Source organism: Papio anubis, chromosome 17 (assembly GCF_008728515.1).
Source record: "Papio anubis isolate 15944 chromosome 17, Panubis1.0, whole genome shotgun sequence".
NCBI classification, from domain to species: Eukaryota; Metazoa; Chordata; class Mammalia; order Primates; family Cercopithecidae; genus Papio; species Papio anubis.
The window spans coordinates 46,206,586-46,225,369 of record NC_044992.1 but is presented as its reverse complement, the minus strand read 5'-3'; the positions used below and the strand labels follow the sequence as shown (position 1 = coordinate 46,225,369).

Here is an 18,784-nt window from a genome sequence, read left to right as displayed (position 1 = left end):
GGGATTACAGGCTTGAGCCACCGCACCCGGCCTCCAGTGCCCTTTTCACAGGTCAGGCTGGATTTCACAGGCAGGAGGATGTATGAGGAGGAAGCAGGCGTCTGGGGAGGCCAGATGTAGGAGAAGGACATTCTGGGGGAGAGTTGCTGAGGAGGGGCAGCCTGACCTGATTGATGGTGGAGTCCTTGTGACCAGTGGAAGGGCAGCCAGGAGCAGGACCTGAAGAGATGCTGGCATCCAGCCCCAAGACTCTGGGTTCGCTGGGCTGGTGGGGGGCCTTGGGAAGTAGCTGAGATCTCCCCTCGCTCCTCATGGACAGGCTTGTTTGCCAGAGCCTTGAAACCTCGTCTATCATCAGAACAGCAGCAGCAGAGAGATGACTGGACCAAAGATACAGTCAGACAGCAGGGGAGACCAGGCTGACAGACAGGAGGATGGCCTTGGGGTGCACAGCAGGGGCCAGGGGAACCGACAGTCTGGTCAGATGGAACCAGAGATGCGTATGACAGACAAAGAAGAGGCAGCGAGAGTTGGTATCCTGGCCTGGGAGTCCTGCAGGAGGCCAGGCTCAGTACCAACCACTGGTCACCCTGACAGCTTCCTGCTTTCTCTGAGGAAGGTTTCCCCATCTGTGAAATGGGGGCTTGCACCAGGCATGGTGGCTCATGCTTGTCATCCTAACACTTTGGAAGGCTGAGGTGGGAGGATAGCTTTAGACCAGAAGTTTGAGACCAGCCTGGACAAAATAGTAAGACCCCATCTCTATAAATGATTTAGGCCAGGCAGGGTGGCTCACGCCTGTAATCCCAGCACTTTGGGAGGCCGAGGCGGGCGGATCACCTGAGGTCAGGAGTTTGAGATCAGCCTGGCTAACATGGTGAAACCCCGTCTCTACTAAAAACACAAAAATTAGCTGGGCGTGGTGGTGCATACCTATAATCTCAGCTACTCAGGAAGCTGAGGCAGGAGAATAGCTTGAACCAGTGAGGCAGAGGTTGCAGTGAGCCGAGATCGCACCACTGCACTCCAGCCTGGGCAACAGAACGAGACTCCGTTAAAAAAAAAAATTAAAATTAAAATTAAAAATTAGCTGGGCATGGCGGTGTGCACTTGTAGTCCCAGGTACTCAGGAGGCTGAGGCAGGAGGCTCGTTTGAGCCCAGAAACTGGAGGCTGCAGTGAGCTATGATCATGCCACATAGTGAGGGCAGCATAGCAAGGTCCCATCCTTTTTTAAAAAAAGGAGGGAAGGAGGTTGGACTAGATTGTCTCTAGGGCTCCAACAACCTGAAACTAAAATGTGAACTTACTGTGGTCCAGCAGCCCCTCCCTCATCCCACCATCTTCTTTAGCTCTCCCCAGATCCACTCCTTAACCCACTCCAGCTGCTGGTCCCCAACGATCGACAGGCTTCTTCTCATTCAGGTCTTAACCAGCTCAAGGGGACCCTCCTCAGAGAGGCCCACCTCATGGCTCTGTGTAGAGTAGTAACAACTCCAATCCTTTCCTGTGTCTGATTTTCTTCATAGCCCTTTCCAAATGATTCATTTTGTATGTATCCATGAAGAAAACTAGACTCTTCCTGGGAACAGGGCTTGTGTCCTCCCAGCATGCAGCACAGTGCCTGGGACTCAATAAAAGTGTATTGAATGAATGAGTGAGTGAGTGAGTGAGTATATCAGAAGTGGCACAGACCCCAGACTCTCCCCTCAAGGGACACACATAGAGAGCTGAACTCTTCTTGCTGGCCCTCCTTTCCCCTCCCCTCCCCTCCCCTCCCCTCCCCTCCCGTCCCTCCCTCTTCCCTTCTGCTACCTGGTGGTACCTCCCTGAACTTCCTTTTACTCCCTTCCTCTCCCCAGGTGAGGGTCCTCAGTGGGCCCCTTTCTGCCAGAGGAAATGGAGAGGGTATGGTTAGGCGCTTTGTAAGTTGGAGGTAGGATTTCATTTTAGGGTTTGGAGACTTCCCTGGCCCCTCCGAAAGCTGGTCCTGTGACCCTAACCGGTGTGTTGCCCAAGGTCCAGCAAGTTGACACACCAACACCACGGGTGCAGTAGCGAAAGAGTTTCATCATCGTGGGGAAGCGTTTGGGGCTAGGGGTTTTGTGGGGTTTGGGGTGGGGTGGCCAAGGTGTGGGAATTGTTAATTGGTTGAAGAGTGCATGCAGAAATAAAGAAACTGCATTCTCATGTTGAATCGGTTCCTCTCTGAGGGTCTTCAAATTGGCCCTTCTGCTGGAATTCAGGATCTTAATCCTTGTTCGTTTGTTTGTTTTCTTTTTTGAGACAGGGTCTCGCTCTGTTGTTCAGGCTGGAGTGCAGTGGTGTGATCATAGCTCACTGCTGCCTCAACCTCCTGGGCTCAAGTGATCCTCCTGCCTCTGCTTCCTGAGTAGCTGGGACTGCAGGCATGCACCACCCCACCTGGTTAATTTTTTTAAATTAAAAAAAAAAAAAAAAATTGCCGGGCGCGGTGGCTCAAGCCTGTAATCAGCAGCACTTTGGAGCGAGACGGAGTGGATCGAGGTCAGAAGAGGTCCGAGTCATCCTGTGGCTAACACGGTGAAACCCGTCTCTACTAAAATGCAAAACTAGCGAGGCGTGTGGGCGGGGCCTGTAGTCCCAGCTACTCGGGAGAGCTGAGGCAGGAGAATGGCGTGAGCCAGGAGGCAGAGCTTGCAGTGAGCTGAGATCCATTCACTGCACTCCAGCTAGGCGACAGAAGACTCAATCTCAAAAAAAAAAAAAAAAAAAATTATTATAAAAGAGACAAGGTCTTGCCATGTTGCCCAGGCTGATCTCAAACTCCTGGGCTCAGGTAATCCTCCTGTCTTGGCCTCCCAAAGTGCTGGGACTATAGGCATGAGCCACCACATCCAGCCTTTAAAAAAATTTTTAGTAGAGATGGGGTCTTGCTATGTTGTCAAGTCTGGTCTCGAACTCCTGGACTCAAGTGATCCTCCCACCTCAGCCTTCCAAAGTGTTAGGATTATAGGCATGAGCCACTGCACCTGGCCTTAAACAATTCTTTTTTTTTTTTTTTTTTTTTTTTGAGGCGGAGTCTGCTCTATCGCCAGGCTGGAGTGCAGTGGCGGATCTCGAAGCTCTGCAGCTCCATACCGGAGTTCCGCGTGATGCTCTCGGTAACTGAGACAGGCGCCCGCCGAGCTTAGTTACATTATTTCTTGAGCGGGGTTTTAAAATTGCTTCAGAGATAATCTCTGACCTCGTGATCCGCCGATCCGACCTCCCAAATATGCTGGGATTACAGGAAAAAACTGGCTCCCACAGCGCCCATTCTTAAATAAAAGCTGGCAGGCGGTGGTGGCTTAAGCTAATCCCAGCACTTTGGAAGGCGAGGCAGGAGGAGTCATTTTGAGGTCGGGAGTTTAAGACTAGCCTGGCCAACATGGTGAAAACCCCATCTCTGCAAAATATAAAATTAGTCAGGTGGTGGCTCTATAGTCCCAGCTACTTGGGAAGCTGAGGCAGGAGAATTGCTTAGACAGGAGGTGGAGGTTGCAGAGAGCTGAGATTACACCACTGTACTCCACCATCCAGGCTGGTGACAGAGTGAGATTCCCTCTCCAAAAAAGCCGAGTGCGGTGGCTCATATAATCCCAGCACTTTGGGAGGCGGGGTGGTGAGATCGCCTGGTCGGAGTTCAAGACAGCTGACCAACATGGAGAAACCCCGTCTCTACTTAAAAAGAATACAAAAATTAGCCAGGCATGGTGGTGCATGCCTGTAATCCCAGCTACTCGAGAGGCTGAGGCAGGAGAATCACTTCAACCCAGGGCCCGGAGTTGCAGTGAGCTGAGGTCGCGCCCGTTGCACTCCAACCTGGGCAAGAAGCGAAACTCCGTTTCAAAAAAAAAAGGAATAAGGCCACAGTAGCCTGATTAATCATTTAGTAACTCTCATGCGGGGCAGCATGCAGTTCATGCCAACTCCCTGTGAGGACGGTTTCAGTCCTCCTGTGAAAGCCAGGGAAGGCGGGGGGACTTTGCTGGGTGCTCTATGTATATTATTTTGTGTATTAAGAGTCAAACCTACCAAGTTTATGTTTTATCAGCCCCATCTCACAGATGAGGCAACTGAGTCTTAGTGTATGTAATTTGTCCAATGCCATAGTCGGTAGGTGGCAGATTCAGGGTTCCACCTATAGTTTGATTCCAAACCTGTGTTGTTTTACTGCTCTGATATTACAGTGAAGTTCCAAGGGAAGGGTGTTTTCAGTTCTGTGTATCTCAGGTACTCAGGGCATTTAAACATGCTCACCTTCCTCCTTCCCTCCCTTCCCCTCTTATCTCTTCTCCCCTTTTTCTCAGCCCAAGGGACAGGGTTAGCCAGGGACAGGTGAGCTGGAAGTTGGAGAGAGATGGAATCAAGTTCACCCTCGAGGTGGCTTGTCCTGGCTTCAGTGGGGGAGACTAACCCACTGGGGCATTAAGGGTGTAGACTGACCCAGGATAGAGGCTGTGGTGACCTGAACTATGCGGTGGCCCAGGGCTGGGATGCCAAGCTTGGGTGCTGGGTGAGATAAGGATGGCTTGGCCCAGGCTCTGGGACTGCACAACCTGGCCTCTTGAAGTCAGCCCCATTCCCCCTTGCCCTGAAATGGGACCAGTGCCAGCTGAGGGGATTGGGACGCTACTGCTGGGCTGTACCCTATATGCTGGGGCACACAGTCTCCCAGGGAAGCTCTCGGGTTCAGGCCCAATGGCAGCCGGAGCAGGGCCTGCCAAGAGCCCAGCCCACATGCCAGCCCCACCCCGGGGCTGCCCCTGCACCCTGGGAAACAGTGGGGATTGTCGGTCACTTTTTACTGCACTTTCTGTGGTTCTGAGCAGCCTCTGGAGCCAGCCTGCCTGAGTTCAGATCCTACCATGGACTGGTTCTGTGACCTTGGGAGGTTCGGTAACGTCTTTGTGCCTCAGTTTCTCCATTTGTAAAATGGATTTTAAACTAGTAACTATTTCATGGGATTATTGTGGGGATTAAGGGGATTAATGTGTTTAAAGCCCCTGGAATAGTGCTAGCACAGAGCAGCGTTCTCTGAAAGTCAGCTATCATTTTCATTACTACTGTGATTATTAGGGCATCCCACCGGACTGCACACTGCTTGGGGCCATGAGTGGGGGAAGAAATGAATGAACAGCTTGTGTTCTGGAAGCTCCTTGGCAACACATACAGGCGGGTGCTCTCACACGTGTAGGTGTGGAACGAGTCCAGGGAAAATGAAGCTCTCTTCAGTGGAAGGCAGGTGGGGTGAGGAGTGGCTGAGGGTTGGGTGGGTATCCACCCTGTGTGTGAGCACATACAGGAAGGCCGAGGCTTTCAGGCGAGTCTTCGTGGGCATGTGCACAGGCACGTGGGCCCCTGCACATACACGTGAGCAACCAGCTGTGTTGGCTTCTGTCATGAGTTGTGGGGATGACATCCTGTCCCAGGCAACAGTGGAGGAAGGGTGGCCAGGAAACAGATGTGGTATGGGTTGGAAGAGTAAGATTCAGGGCTAGGCCAGGGTAGGCCAGGGTCCTGCTCAAGCTCCCTCTCCATCCCTCGCCCTGCCCTCTTTCATGGACTCTGCCTCTTACCCTGGCCTGAGCCCTCTATAAAACCTCATTTGTTTCTCACTTGATGCTCATGGCAGCCTGTACTGTGGGCATGATCGTGAAACCCATTTTAGTCACTAGGGAGCTGAGGCTTAGAGAGGAAGACTGATGGGGCCAAGGTCCCACAGTTTATGAGTGGCAAGACTGGGTGGTGAGGTCAACCCAGTGTCTCTTCCCTGGCCACCCTCAGCTAGGCCCCCTCCCTGTCCTTCCCCGTGCTGCAGGCCTCCACCATCTGGCCTCCTGTCTCGGCTCCAGGTTTGTGAATCCTGAAGATCCCCAACACTCCTCTGTGGGCCGCTGAGTCCCCTGCACTTGTTCATTACCCGCTCTATCCTGTTCTGGCTCCTGCCCAGGCCCCAGGGCTGCTTGCAGGAAGACCTGGGGAGCTGGGCAGAGCAGCCCAGCACAAACAGCTGTGTCTCCAGAAGCAACTGTGGGCCCCACCCAAGAGAGACCAGACAGCCCTGGCTTGCGCCTGGGCAGCGGGCAGGCTGCCTTCCCAGCCCTGGACTCAGGTCAATCTGTGGGCAGCCAGAGGGCATCTTGGGGAAGGGGTCTGGGGACTGCCCTCCTCCCCACGTTCTCCAGGAGCATCTGGTTGCTATTAGGGGCAGAGAAGTGAGAGGGGGCCGGCAAGGGTCCAGTAGGCGCCAGCAGCCAAGAATGACTTAATTGGATACAATGTCTAATGACAAAGCAGAGCCCCACAGCAGAGTTCTGGCCTCAGCCCCAGGCCTGGGCCTGGCCAAGCCTGGTCTCAACCTCTGTCCTTGCTGGCTCCCAGGAGCTACCCTATGCATTGCGTCCTCAATTCTGCAGTGATGGAGCACCTGCTGTTTGCTGGACATGCCAAATTTGAAGAAGGTTGAGAGAATCCTGGGGGAACTCAAATCTGCCAGGGAGATAGGCACATAGTCGCACACGTAGGTGCTGTAAGAGTGGGAGAGCCACATCCAGGAGCTCTGGGGAGTGAGGTGAAGGAAGGCAGAGGTTGAGACAGGTATCTGACACAGGGTGGGCCTGAAATGGATGAGGGTCACAGGTGGGAATGTCAGATCTACCTGTCTGGTGGTCTGTTCTCATATATACATCCATAGTAGGTATGACCATTAGGATGGCAATAGAAGGCACAGCTTTGGGGACATAAATCTTTTTGAAATGGAAAAGGATGGTTTGTGTTATTTATTTATTTTGAGATGAAGTTTCGCTTTTTTGCCCAGGCTGGAGTGCAATGGCGCAATCTTGGCTCACTGCAACCTCCGCCTCCCGGGTTCAAGCAGTTCTCCTGCCTCAGCCTCCCGAGTAGCTGGGATTATAGGTGCCTGCCATCACACCCGGCTAATTTTTGTATTTTTAGTAGAGATGGGGTTTTGCCATGTTGGCCAGGCTGGTCTCGAACTCCTGACCTCAGGTGATCCACTCACCTCAGCCTCTCGAAGTGCTAGGATTATAGACGTGAGCCACCGCGCCAGGCCTTTTGTTAGAACTAATTTAACAGACCTGGTGCAGTGGCTCATGCTTATAATCCCACCACTTTGGGAGGCCAAGGTGGGAGGACCGCTTGAGCCCAGGAGTTCAAGGCCAGTGCGGGCAACATGGTGAAACCCAGCCTCTACAAAAAATACAAAATAAAATAATAATAATTAACCGGGTGTAGTGGCACGCAACTGTAGTCCCAGCTACTCAGCCCAGGCCCCAGGGCTGCTTGCAGGAAGACTTGGGGAGCTGGGCAGACCAGCCCAGCACAAACAGCTCTGTCTCCAGAAGCAACTGTGGGCCCCACCCAAGAGAAACCAGAGGATTCTGGACCAGAGGAGAGGTGGGAGGATTGCTTGAGCCTAAGAGGTCGAGGCTACAGTGAGCTGTGATTGTGCCACTGCACTCCAGTCTGCGTACTAGAGTGAGACCCTGTCTCAAAAAAATCATGAATTTAACAACCTAGAGGGAACTGGAGAGGAGATCATGGAACCTAGGAATGGCTGCAAAATGGCCTGTGTGTAGTCACTTTCCAATCCTGTGCCCATGGCAGACATTGCTAATTGATCTTGACGGTCTTTCCTGCTAAACACAAGAGGAGCCTTTGCAGTCTCAATTAGAGTGCCTCTGGCGGTCACGAATGGATTGCAGATGGCATGTGATATGAAACCTATTTGTCATCCTAGACAGTGTCTAGGTAGTGATAGGAGTAAAACAGTGTTCTCAATGGGGCAAGGGAGGGGTAGTTTTGTTCCCCAGGGGATATTTGGCAATGTTTGGGGACATTTTTCATTGTCACAGCCTGGGATGGGGAGGGCCGTGGTGCTATTGGCATTTAGTGAGCAGGGGCCAAGGCTGCTGCTAAACATCTTACAGAGCACTGGACAGCTCCCGCATAACAATGAATTATCCAGTCCAACCAACAATCCAATTTAAAAACAGGCAAAAGACTTAAATAGACATTTCTTCAAAGAAGATATACAAATGGCCCACAAGCATATGAAAAGATGCTCAGCATTGCTAATCATTAGGGAAATGCCAGTTTATAAAAACAACGAGATACAACCTCATACCTGTTAGGATGGCTACTATAAAAAAACCGGAAAATAACAAGTATTGGCAAGAATGTTGAGAGATTGGAACCCATGTGCACGGTTGGTGGGAATGTAAAATGGTCCAGCCACCCACTTTACATGGAAAACAGTATGGTGATTCTTCAAAAAATTAGAAATAGAATTACCATATGATCCAGCAATTCCACTTCTAGGTATATACCCAAAAGAATTGAAGGCCAGGTCTCAGAGAGATATTTGTACACCCATGTTTGTAGCAGCATTGTTCACAATAGCTAAAATGTGGAAGCAAAACAGACATCCACTGATAGTTGCGTGGGTAAGAAAAGGCGGTATATCCACACGATGGAATAGTATTCAGCCTTCAAAAGGAAGTCAATTCTGCCATATGCTACGACATGAATTAACCTTGAATTTATTATGCTAAGTGAAATAAGCCAATCACAAAAAGACACATATAGTATGATTCCATTTATATGAGATACTTAGAGTAGTCAAAATCATAGATACAGGCTGGGCGTTGTGGCTCATATCTGTAATCCCAGCACCTTGGGAGCCAAGGAGAGAAAATTGCTTGAGACCAGGAATTCAAGACCAACCATCCTGAACAACATAGTGAGACCCTGTCTCTATAAAAAGTAAAAAGATTAGCTGGGCATGGTGGCGCATGCCTATAGTCCCAGCTACTTGGGAGGCTGAGGTGGGAGGATCGCATGAGCCCAACAGTTGGAGGCTGCAGTGATCGAACCACTAGACTCCAGCCTGGGTGACAGAGCAAGGCCCCATCTCTTAAATAAAATGAAATAAAATAAAATAAAATAAAATAAAATAAAAAACAGGGGTGAATAGGGAGTTGTTATTTAACAGGTGCAGAATTTTAGTTTTACAAGGTGAAAAGAGTTACGCAGATGGATGGTGGTGATGGTCATACAACATTAGGAATGTATTTAATGCCACTGAATTGTACACTTGGAAATGGTTAGATGGCAAATTTTGTTATGGGTATTTTGCCACAATAAAAAAAAGTGGAAAAAGGAATTATCCAGTCCAAATGTCAATAGTACCGAGGTTGAGAAGCCCTGAACGAAAAGAACTGCTCTCTGGCTTCTAGTCCGCTGACCCCACTGGGAAATGGGATTATGTGCCATTTCTGGCAGAGAAATAAGAAACTGGTTTGGAAGGTTCCACGGCAATGGTTCTCACCCTTGCCTGCAGAGTTAAGTCCAAGGCTTCTCGAAATCTTCCCTGAAGATCTTTTAAGAAATCAAATGGCCCTGGCTACACCAAAGACCAGTTATGAGAGATATCTGGGGTGGGACCCAGACATCAGGAACTTTTGAAGCGGCCCTGGTGACTCCAGTGTGTAGCTGAGGTTGAGAATGATCAACCTTTGGAGGCAGATCAGCTTGGGTTTGAAACTTATCTCCATGCCTAACCCACTGTGTGACTTTTAACCTCTGAGCCTCTGATTTCTGTCTGCAAAATGGAGAGTATCCTATCTACTGCAGAGAGCTGGCGTGAGGATTAATAGGATGTGTGCGAAGTGCTTGGCCTGGAGCTGGGCACGCGACTCTCAGTACACATTGGGTGTCTCCTGTCCTGGTAATCAAGTGTCTGTAAAGTCTACAATGGCATGGTCTTGGGGCCCTTGCAGAATAACTAGGCTGGATTCCCCTCCTGGATCTTCATTCTGGACTGCTGGCACTCAGGTTTCTGTCCCCTTCTCCCAGGTCACGATGAGGGCCCAGGCTCTGGATGGGCTGCCAAGGGGATCGTACGGGGCTGGAACCGGAGAGCCCGAGAGAGCCCTGGGCAGGTGTCAGAGCCGGACAGGACCCAGCTGAGCCAGGACCTGGGTGGGGGCACCCTGGCCATGGACACGCTGCCAGATAACAGGACCAGGGTGGTGGTGAGTGCTGGAGGAACATGGAGGGGGAGCGAAGTGGGGGTGGGGGAGGTCTCACCAGCTGCCCCAGGTGCGCTTGTCCTACATGCAAATCACATATCATTTGTGGTTGGCCCTGGAGGTCAGGGTGGAGAGAAGAATCCCAGGGGAGGGGATGGAAGCAGAGCCCAGAATGGATCATAAAGTCACAGCATCTCAGCGTTTCATAGGCTGCCTACTCCCTCCTGGCCCCAGAGACATCAAGTGGATTGTACCAGGATGCACAGCCTGGCCACAGCGTTCCTGACACCGGACTCTCCCATGACTTAGGGAAGAAAAAGCTGACGGTGGCATTATGAGTCACATCTCAGCTGCCAGATGGGGCCCTTCCCCACCCCATTTCTGCCCCATCTACAGACCGGGGCGCAAGAGGATTAATGGCTGCTTAGCCTAAGGGCTGGGCACTCAGCAGGGGGCTGAGTAGAGAAAGCAATTAGGGTGCAGCTCCTGGAGACAGCCTCCTCGGCCTGGGGCAGTTCTGGGGTGCTGGCGCAGGGAGGCGAGGCCTGGAGGAAGTGCTCTCCCTTCAGGTTTCTGGGAGGCTCTTGGAAGCCTCAGTGTGTCTGCGGGTGAATCCGTTAATATAATCGTGCGTTTCTGGGAATGGGTGTGTGTGTCATGGACACTGGGTTCGCACCTGTGTCACATGATTTGGTGTATTATGTGTGTGTACCTGTCTGTCACTGTGGGCTGTTTGTGGGTGTTTGTGATGAGCGCTTTGCCCTGCGCAGGCACCCGCATGTAATCCACAACAGTGGCCCAGGGATGGCAGAGGAGTCTCATGGCCTGCAGCACATGGGGAAGTCCCAGCAATGGCAGGCATCTCATGGGAGGGTGGTGGCCCGCAATGCAGGCCCCAGGAGGTAGAGGTCTCATGGTAGAGAGTCTGATAATGGCAGGAGGCCCATGGTAGAGAGTCCCATAACAGGGATGAAGTCTCATGGACAGGTGGTGGCCCAGGACAGGGAGGGTCCTCATGCATGCAAGGCAGATGCCCCTAGGGAGGAGGTGGTGAGGTCTCATGCACTGAGGTGGAGTCCAGGAGGCGGGCGGAGCGGCAGGAGGAGGTGAGGGTCCCATGCACGGCAGGCAGAGGGTCCTGATGCATGGCGGCGGCAGAGGGTCTCAATTGTAGGCGTGATGGGTCTCAGGGATGGTAGGGAGGTCCATGGGAGGTCCATGGAGGAGGTCTGAGGGGAGGCCCCGGGCGGGGCTGGGAGTGATGAGGGTGGATTCTTAGGACTCAAGAAACAACAAGAGGACCTGCTTCTCAATATAGATTTCTTTATTTTATATTTGAATAACTATTTTCTTAAATAAGTATGTGCAGATAGAAAAAAAAAGGTTAAATAGTGCTAAAATCATAAAACAAAACAGCAGTCCTGCCTCTCCTCTCCTCTGGGGTCTGCCCCCTCCCCTTCCTCAGAAGGCTGTGCCTGCCTGGGCTGTTTCTTCTGGAGTTTACTTCTGTATTTCCAAGGGTTTTGCTTATACTGTACTGCTACCTGTCTGTGCACCGGTTTTAGGCGTACCTATTCATGGCCTGCTGCGTCTCAGGGAGATTTGGCTTTTGTATACTCCCGCTGAGCAACCTTTCACCCTGCCGCCCAATCTTCCTGTTCAATCCATGTACTCGGTTGTGGATTTTTACAATCATGTATATAGTGTTCACTTCTAATCCAGGCAGGGTTATATCATTATTTCTTTTCTTGTATGATTTTGGCTCTTCCTGGATCCTGGCCCCCTCTCCTGCCCTTGCTTACTTAGTTTTCTGTGCCTACCATAGCTACATTTTCCTACACATCCCCTGGCCTCAAATGTAATTTTCATTGTAGGCTGGGCATGGTGGCCCACACCTAAAATCCCAGCACTTTGGGAGGCTAAGACGGGTGGATCGCTTGAGCTCAGGAGTTCCAGAATAGCCTAAGCAACATAGTGAGACCCACATCTCTAAAAAATTAAAACAAAAATTATCTGGGTGTGGTGGCTTGCCCCTGTAGTCCCAGCTACTTGGGAGGCTGAGGCTGGAGGATTGCTTGAGGCTGGGCGGTCAAGGCTGTGTTGAGCTGTGACCTCACCAGCCTGGGCAAAAGAAGACTCTATCTCTGAAAAAAAAAACAAAAGAAAGAAAAAAAGATAATTTCAGGGTGGTCAAGCCTGTCAGTTCCTTTATGCCCCCGAGAAACTTCTCTCCTGTCCTGCACTCCAATCCCGTCTGGCCACTCGCCTGCTGGTACCATGGGTGCCATCCTGGGGCCTCCCTTTCCCTTCATCCTGGGAACCCCTTTGTCTCCCTCCTGTGTTGGATCCCCTGTTCCCTTGACCCTGTGTCTTCTCTTTCCTGCTTCATCCTCTTGTTTGTTTAGCTTCCTGGGAAAGGTTGCACAGAGGGAAAAATTCCCTTGAGAACGTACATGTCTGAAAATGCCTTTATTCTGTCCTTTCATTTGATTGGTGGTTTGGCTGAATATAGAATTCTGGATTGAAAATAATTTACTTTTTCTTTTTTTTGAGACAGAGTCTCGCTCTGTGGCCGAGGCTGGAGTGCAGTGGTGAGATCTTGGCTCATTGCAACCTCCTCCTCCTCCTGGGTTCAAGCGATTCTCCTACCTCAGCCTCCTGAGTAACTGGGATTACAGATGTGTGCCACCATGCCCGGCTAATTTTTTGTATTTTTAGTAGAGATGGGGTTTCACCATGTTGGCCAGACTGGTCTCGGACTCCTGACCTCAAGTGATCTGCTAGCCTCGGCCTCCCAAAGTGCTGGGATTACAAGTGTAAGCCACCACGCCGGGCCTTGAGAATAATTTTCTTTCAGAAGTTTGGAGGCATCTCTCCGTTGTCTTCTGGCTTCTGATGTCACTGTTCAGAGGCTTGGTGTGATTCTTATTTTTGACCTTTGTATATGTCTGTTTTCCCCTGACTTCTGGAAGCTCTCGGGGTGCTCCCTGGAACCCCAGCATTCTGAAATTGCAGTGACATGCCCTTCTCTGGCTGTTTTTGTTTGCCATGCTGGATGTTGGGGGACTGTTTCAATCAAGAGACTTAATATTTGTCAGTTCTGGAAAGTGTTTTTGCTTTATTTCTTTCAGATTTCTCCTTTCTACAATTCCTCATGGTTAGATGTCCGTTTCTGGAATTGATCCTTAAATTTTTTCTTCTCTCTTCTGTTGTGCATCTCTTTTGCATTTTTTGTTGTTTATTTGTTAGTTTGCTTGTTGTTGTTCTTCTTTCTGGAGGATTTTCTCAATCTTATTTTCATAATGTCACTGATTTTTTTCTCTACTATCATATTGTTAATTTCTTATAAGTACCGCACGCTAACCGATTGCGCCACTGGAGCCACTATATTGTTAATTTCTAAGTGCTCTTTTTTATTTTCAGATTTATTTTTCTTTAACAAAAAAGCATCCTGTTCTTGTTTTGTGGATATAATATCTTTTCTCTCTGAGGATATTAGAACAATTTTGAGATTCCCCCCCCCCCACCCCGCTCTCTGCATTGTTCCTGTTACTGTTTTTTCCTTGTATTTCAGGCTCTGAAATGGTTTGGAACCATGACTAAACCTGTATTTCTTTAAAATTTTGGGCCAGGCATGGTGGCTCATGCCTGTAATCCCAGCACTTTGGGAGGCTCGAGGTGGGAGGATCCCTTGAGGCTAGGAGTTGGAGACCAGCCTGGGCAACATAGTGAGACCTTGCCTCTATAAAAAACATAATAAACTTTTGATATTGTGTTCATCGAAATATTAATTTTTTGTATTCATTTTGATTTTTTAAAATATTGCATTGAAGTATTCTCTATCTCGATTCCTGAGTTTTGGTGCCATCTTAGATGTTGTACCTGTGGTAGGTGCCTCCTCACCTCACCCTAGTTTGGGCTTCTAGTTTGAGGCAGAACTTCAGGGGACATGGCATCACTCCCTTCCCAATCTGCCCCGTCTCCTTGATCCTGCAGACCAGGGAGCGGGACTACCGTGGTGAGATGGTGGAGTGGAAGGCCAGAGTAGGAGAGGCCCCTGATTAAGGAGACACCTGGCAGCTCATCCCTAACCCCACAGCTTTATTGGGCCATTGGTTGAATAACTGATAACCTGCTCAGGACCAGACACACAGGTCAGAAGGGTTATGTCCCAGTCTGCACAAAGAGGACCTTTCAGAAAAGAGCCATGGAGACTCAGGTTTCTGGAAGCAATTGTCTGTGGGCGTTCAGAAAGGACAGTGGGGTTCATTAAGAGCCAGTATGGATTCAATAACACCAGAGCTTAAAAAACAACACCACAAATTCTCAGGCTCCACCCAGATGGTTCAGAAACACTGGAGCAATGGATTTTGGGAATTTGTTGTTGTTGTTGTTATTGTTTTAAGTTCCCTATGTGTTCCTGGCAAAGTTGCAGAGATTTAAAAATGTGATTTTGATGGTCATATAGGTGTGGGAACTTTTTTTTTTTTTTGAGATGGAGTGTTGCTCAGTTGCCCAGGCTCGAGTGCAGTGGTGTGATCTCGGCTTACTGAAGCCTCCAGCTCCGAGGTTCAAGTCTTTCTCCTGCCTCAGCCTCCCAAGTAGCTGGGATTATAGGCGCACTATCACACCTGGCTAATTTTTGTATTTTTAGTAGAGATGGGATTTCACCATGTTGGCCAGGCTGGTCTCAAACTCCTGACCTCAGGTGATCCACCCTCCTCAGCCTCCCAAATTACTGGGATTACAGGCGTGAACCTCCGCGCCTGGCCAGGAACTTCCGATCTATAAGGTTTCACACCAATTTCATAATTGGTGACCTGCTCGACTGTCAGAACATGAGGCTTCCACCATCTCGGGGGTTTCGTGATCCCTTCTGCAGCTGCACATCAAGGGTCCACACAGGAGCAAGGTCACCTGGAAGGAGGTCCCTCTGACAGCCATAGGGCTTGTCCCCTGCTCATTTTAAAGACAGAGGATCAGGCTTTTAAGGGGTAACTTACTTCCGGGAGTGCAGACGCTGCGGTCAGGAACCCGAAGGCCTCATGGGCAGGCTGGAATGACATCCGCCTCGGAACAGATGAAACTACTGGGATAAATATAAATCCTGGCACTTACGCTTAGAATGAGTTGGGAGATGTGGTTTAGCAGCAGCTCACGAGGAAGATTTGGGGATCCTCACTTCTTGTGGGCCAGATGAGCCAGGCGACAAAGTGGCTGCTAAGACTGAGGTGGTGCCAGCTGCATTGGGATGGAAACCTGGGGACCGCCGGATCCGGACGGTTCTTTGCTGGATCCGGAGGATTGACCCTGAAATCTGATCGATCGATTGATGGATGGTTCGATGCGCGAAGGCAGCGCGCCGGAGTTCCGGATTTGTCGGTTAATGTGATACACAATCTCAGCTCACTGCAACCTCTGCCTCCCAGATTCTAGCAATTCTCCTGCCTCAGCCTCCTGAATAGCTTGACTACAGGCCTGAGCTGCCAAGCCCGCCAATTTTTTTTGTATTTTAGTAGAGACGGCCACCGCGTTGCCCAGGCTGGTCTTGAACTCCTGAGCTCAGGCAATCTGCCCGCCTCGGCCTCCCAAAGTGCTAGGATTACAGACGTGAGCCACCGCGCCCGGCCGATATGGTTGTTTTCCAGCAGCAGCAGGGCTGTGACTGGGGCACAGAGGATAGACTTTATTTTTCTCCATTACTTATTACCTCCTGCATCAAATTATCTGTGTATCAGCCAGGCCCAGTGGCTCATGCCTGTAACCCCAGCACTTCAGGAAGCTGAGGCAGGAGGCTCGCTCAAGGCCAGGAGTTTAAGACCAGCCTGGGCAACACAGTGAGACCCCCATCTCCACAAAAAATCCATTTTAAAAAAGTTAGCTAGGTATGGTGGTGCACGCCTGTAGTCTTAGCTACTTGGGATGCTGAGGCTGTAGGATCACGTGAGCCCAGGTGTTGGAGGCTGCAGTAAGCCATCACGGTCGCGTGTTTTCATTGAAAGCACTCCAGCCTGGGGTGTCAGAGCGCAAGAATCGCAGCCCTCAAAAAAAAATAGAAAAGATCCGTATCGGTAAGTTCAGGGCCTAGCTTCCTGAATGTAAGCACAGAAGAGCCGGGACTGTTTGATGATTCTGTCGTCAGTGCCTGGTCCATGACAAGCACTCCTATGAATGAACAAAGGAAGTAGGGTTTTCCCCATCCTAGTCTCCAAAAACAGGGTTGTAGAAGGGAAGAGTTGTGTCTGGTGTGATTGTCCCTCGTGTGAGTCACTGGACACAGGAGCCTCTAAAGACCCCAGCTCTGCTAACTGTTGGATTCCCACAAACATGAGAGAATGTCAGTGCTTACACACACCGGGGTGTCTGCACACGCCCGAGACTCAGGTGGTTCCAGACCCAAACTCTACCCTGCCCTGGTCCTGTTAGGCCTTGTTCTGGGCGCTGTTCACCTGAGGATGCTGATGATACACCCAGCAGCCAGACCTCAAACGCCCCTTCCCACTCTCTGCCCACCCCAAACTGGAGAATGGGTGACCCTGGGACTGGGGAGTCCCACAGGCCCAGAGACACTGGGTTTCTCCCGCCTGACAGCCTTATTGAGGAAGTGGCAGAGTAGAGGAGGGAGAGCAGGCAGCGATATCTAAACATGTTTTTGCTTTCAGGGACTTCTCAGCCTTACATACCTGAAAGACACATCAGTAATGAGCCGCGATCCTCTGCTTTGGGGCCATATCAAGGGACTGAGGGCTGGCAGGTGGGCTGCCATGCCTTTTGACTCCCCCTACACCAACCCCAGTGCCCCGACACCTTCCTCCATCGTTCCTCAGTAACCCTCCTGGCTGCGGGCCTCCCTCTGGCTCAGCCCCCTTGACTCAGCTCCTCCATCCAGCCCCTCTGCCCAGCCGCCTCTGTTCAGCCCTGTCTGCCCAGTGCCTCTGCCAGACCCCCCTGCCAGGCCATCTCACCACAGTGCTCCCTCCAATTCAGAACCTCTTGCTCTGGAGGCCTCGAGGCGTCTAGCCTGCACTCCCGGTCCCAGGGTGAGCTGGCAGCTCTGAGGACCCTGCTCAGAACCATCTCCTCCTTAAAATGCATTCCCACACCCACTCTACCACCACATCGCAGTGGAAACAGGACTCTTGTCCGGACTCAAGATTTCCAGAGATTTTCCACCAACACCAATTCTGAGGCCCTGGGGACACTGGGCCGTTTCGGGGGCGGGAGCAGGGTAACTGGGGAAGCCATAGTGCTGAGTCAAGAGATCCTGGGATGTGCTGAGTCAGAGACCCTGGGATGTGCCACAATTTATTCTCAAAGAGGCTGGAAAGGGGAGGCCTTGGCAAAGGTTCTCTTCCTCTGAGGATTTCAAAATTGTATTCCAAGGTTCACTTGGTTCCATGGTTCAGGTTTAGAGCCAGAGTTTGGGGGAAATCAAGCATAAGAACATTTAGATTTGAGGAGGTGCCCTCCTCTCACCTCCCCACTGCCCACCTTTCCCCATGGCCCAGCTCTGAATTCTCTTCTCTGGCTCAAGCAAACACTTCTGGTTTGTACACATCACCACAGAAACTTTAGGATGCGAGCCTGCCAGGCAGGAGCCCTGCGGTTTGTGGCAGGGACCCCGTGCCAGGGCAGGACCGCAGAGAATGCAGGAGGAGTGCAAGACCTGCCTGGCTTCTACAACCTTCCAAAGGAGACAGCTCCCAAATGAAGGTTTTCAGAGCGCAGGGCTCAGGAGATCGGCGTTGCATCTCAAGACAGGCAGGGGGCAGCAGGTTCTCCAAGAACCCAGCCCTCCCAGGGTGCTCAAGGGAATGAGGTAAGGAGGCCAATCCAGGAAGATTCTGGGAGCAGAGTCGGGGGGTGGGTGGAGGGAGGGGAAAGTTAGGAGCCAAGTTTTGAAGAGAGAGAAGATAAAGACTGGCTGGACGCGGTGGCTCAGGCCTGTAATCCCAGCACTTTGGGAGGCTGAGGAGGGCATGTCATTTGAGGTCAGGAGTTTGAGACCAGCCTGGCCTTATAGTGAAACCAGGCTCTACTAAAAATACAAAGTGGCTGGGTGTGGTGGTCGTGGCCTGTAATCTTAGTTACTCTGGAAGCTGGAAGCAGGAGAATTGCTTGAACCTGGTGGTGGAGGAGGTTGCAGTGGGCAAGATCGTGCCCTGCACTCCAGCCTCTGAAGCTGACAGACCGAGATTTTAATAAGCCTGATAAAAAAGAAAAAAAAAAAAAGAAAAGAAAAAGAGAGAAGAGATTTTGTGAGAAAAAAGCGAGTCCAGGGAGGCAGGAGGTGGAGTGCGGATGTCATCTCCAGTACTATGCAGGAGCCCAGCAGTCCTGGCCCTCAATCTTGGTCCTGACGCAGACCAGCTGCATAGCCTTGGGCTGGACATAACCCTCGTTAACAGACCTGACATTTTAGGCCCCTCAAGCCTTTGCTAGCTTCACATTTCCCAAATGGGTGGTAAATACCAATCTCACAGAGTTGATTTAAGCGCAAAATGTGAGGCCGTGATGGCCCCTGTCCTGGTGGTCTCCCTCGGCTTGAGATTTTTAGCGTTGTGCCAGTTACTCCCAGCAGTTGGTTTTTCTCCGGTCCGGTTCCTCTTGCAGACCATTTTCCTTTCTCCTTGGGCAGGGTGGTGTGTTGGTTGGTTGGCTACTTTCTTTTTTTTCTTTTTTAGTTGAGAATTGAAATTCCCACACGGG

General features: G+C 50.8%; 1 protein-coding gene across 3 annotated transcripts in view; it reads left to right on the top strand.

Annotated features, from left to right (window-relative positions):
- PLXDC1 (plexin domain containing 1) overlaps window positions 1-18,784 on the top strand; it is an 86,290-nt gene that overhangs the window by 4,136 nt on the left and 63,370 nt on the right. For all 3 annotated transcript variants that reach the window (XM_021928288.2, XM_003912917.4, XM_009190486.4), the window contains exon 2: window positions 9,900-10,078. In XM_021928288.2, coding sequence (XP_021783980.1) covers window positions 9,900-10,078 — 179 coding nt within the window. The remainder of the gene's footprint in view (window positions 1-9,899; window positions 10,079-18,784) is intronic.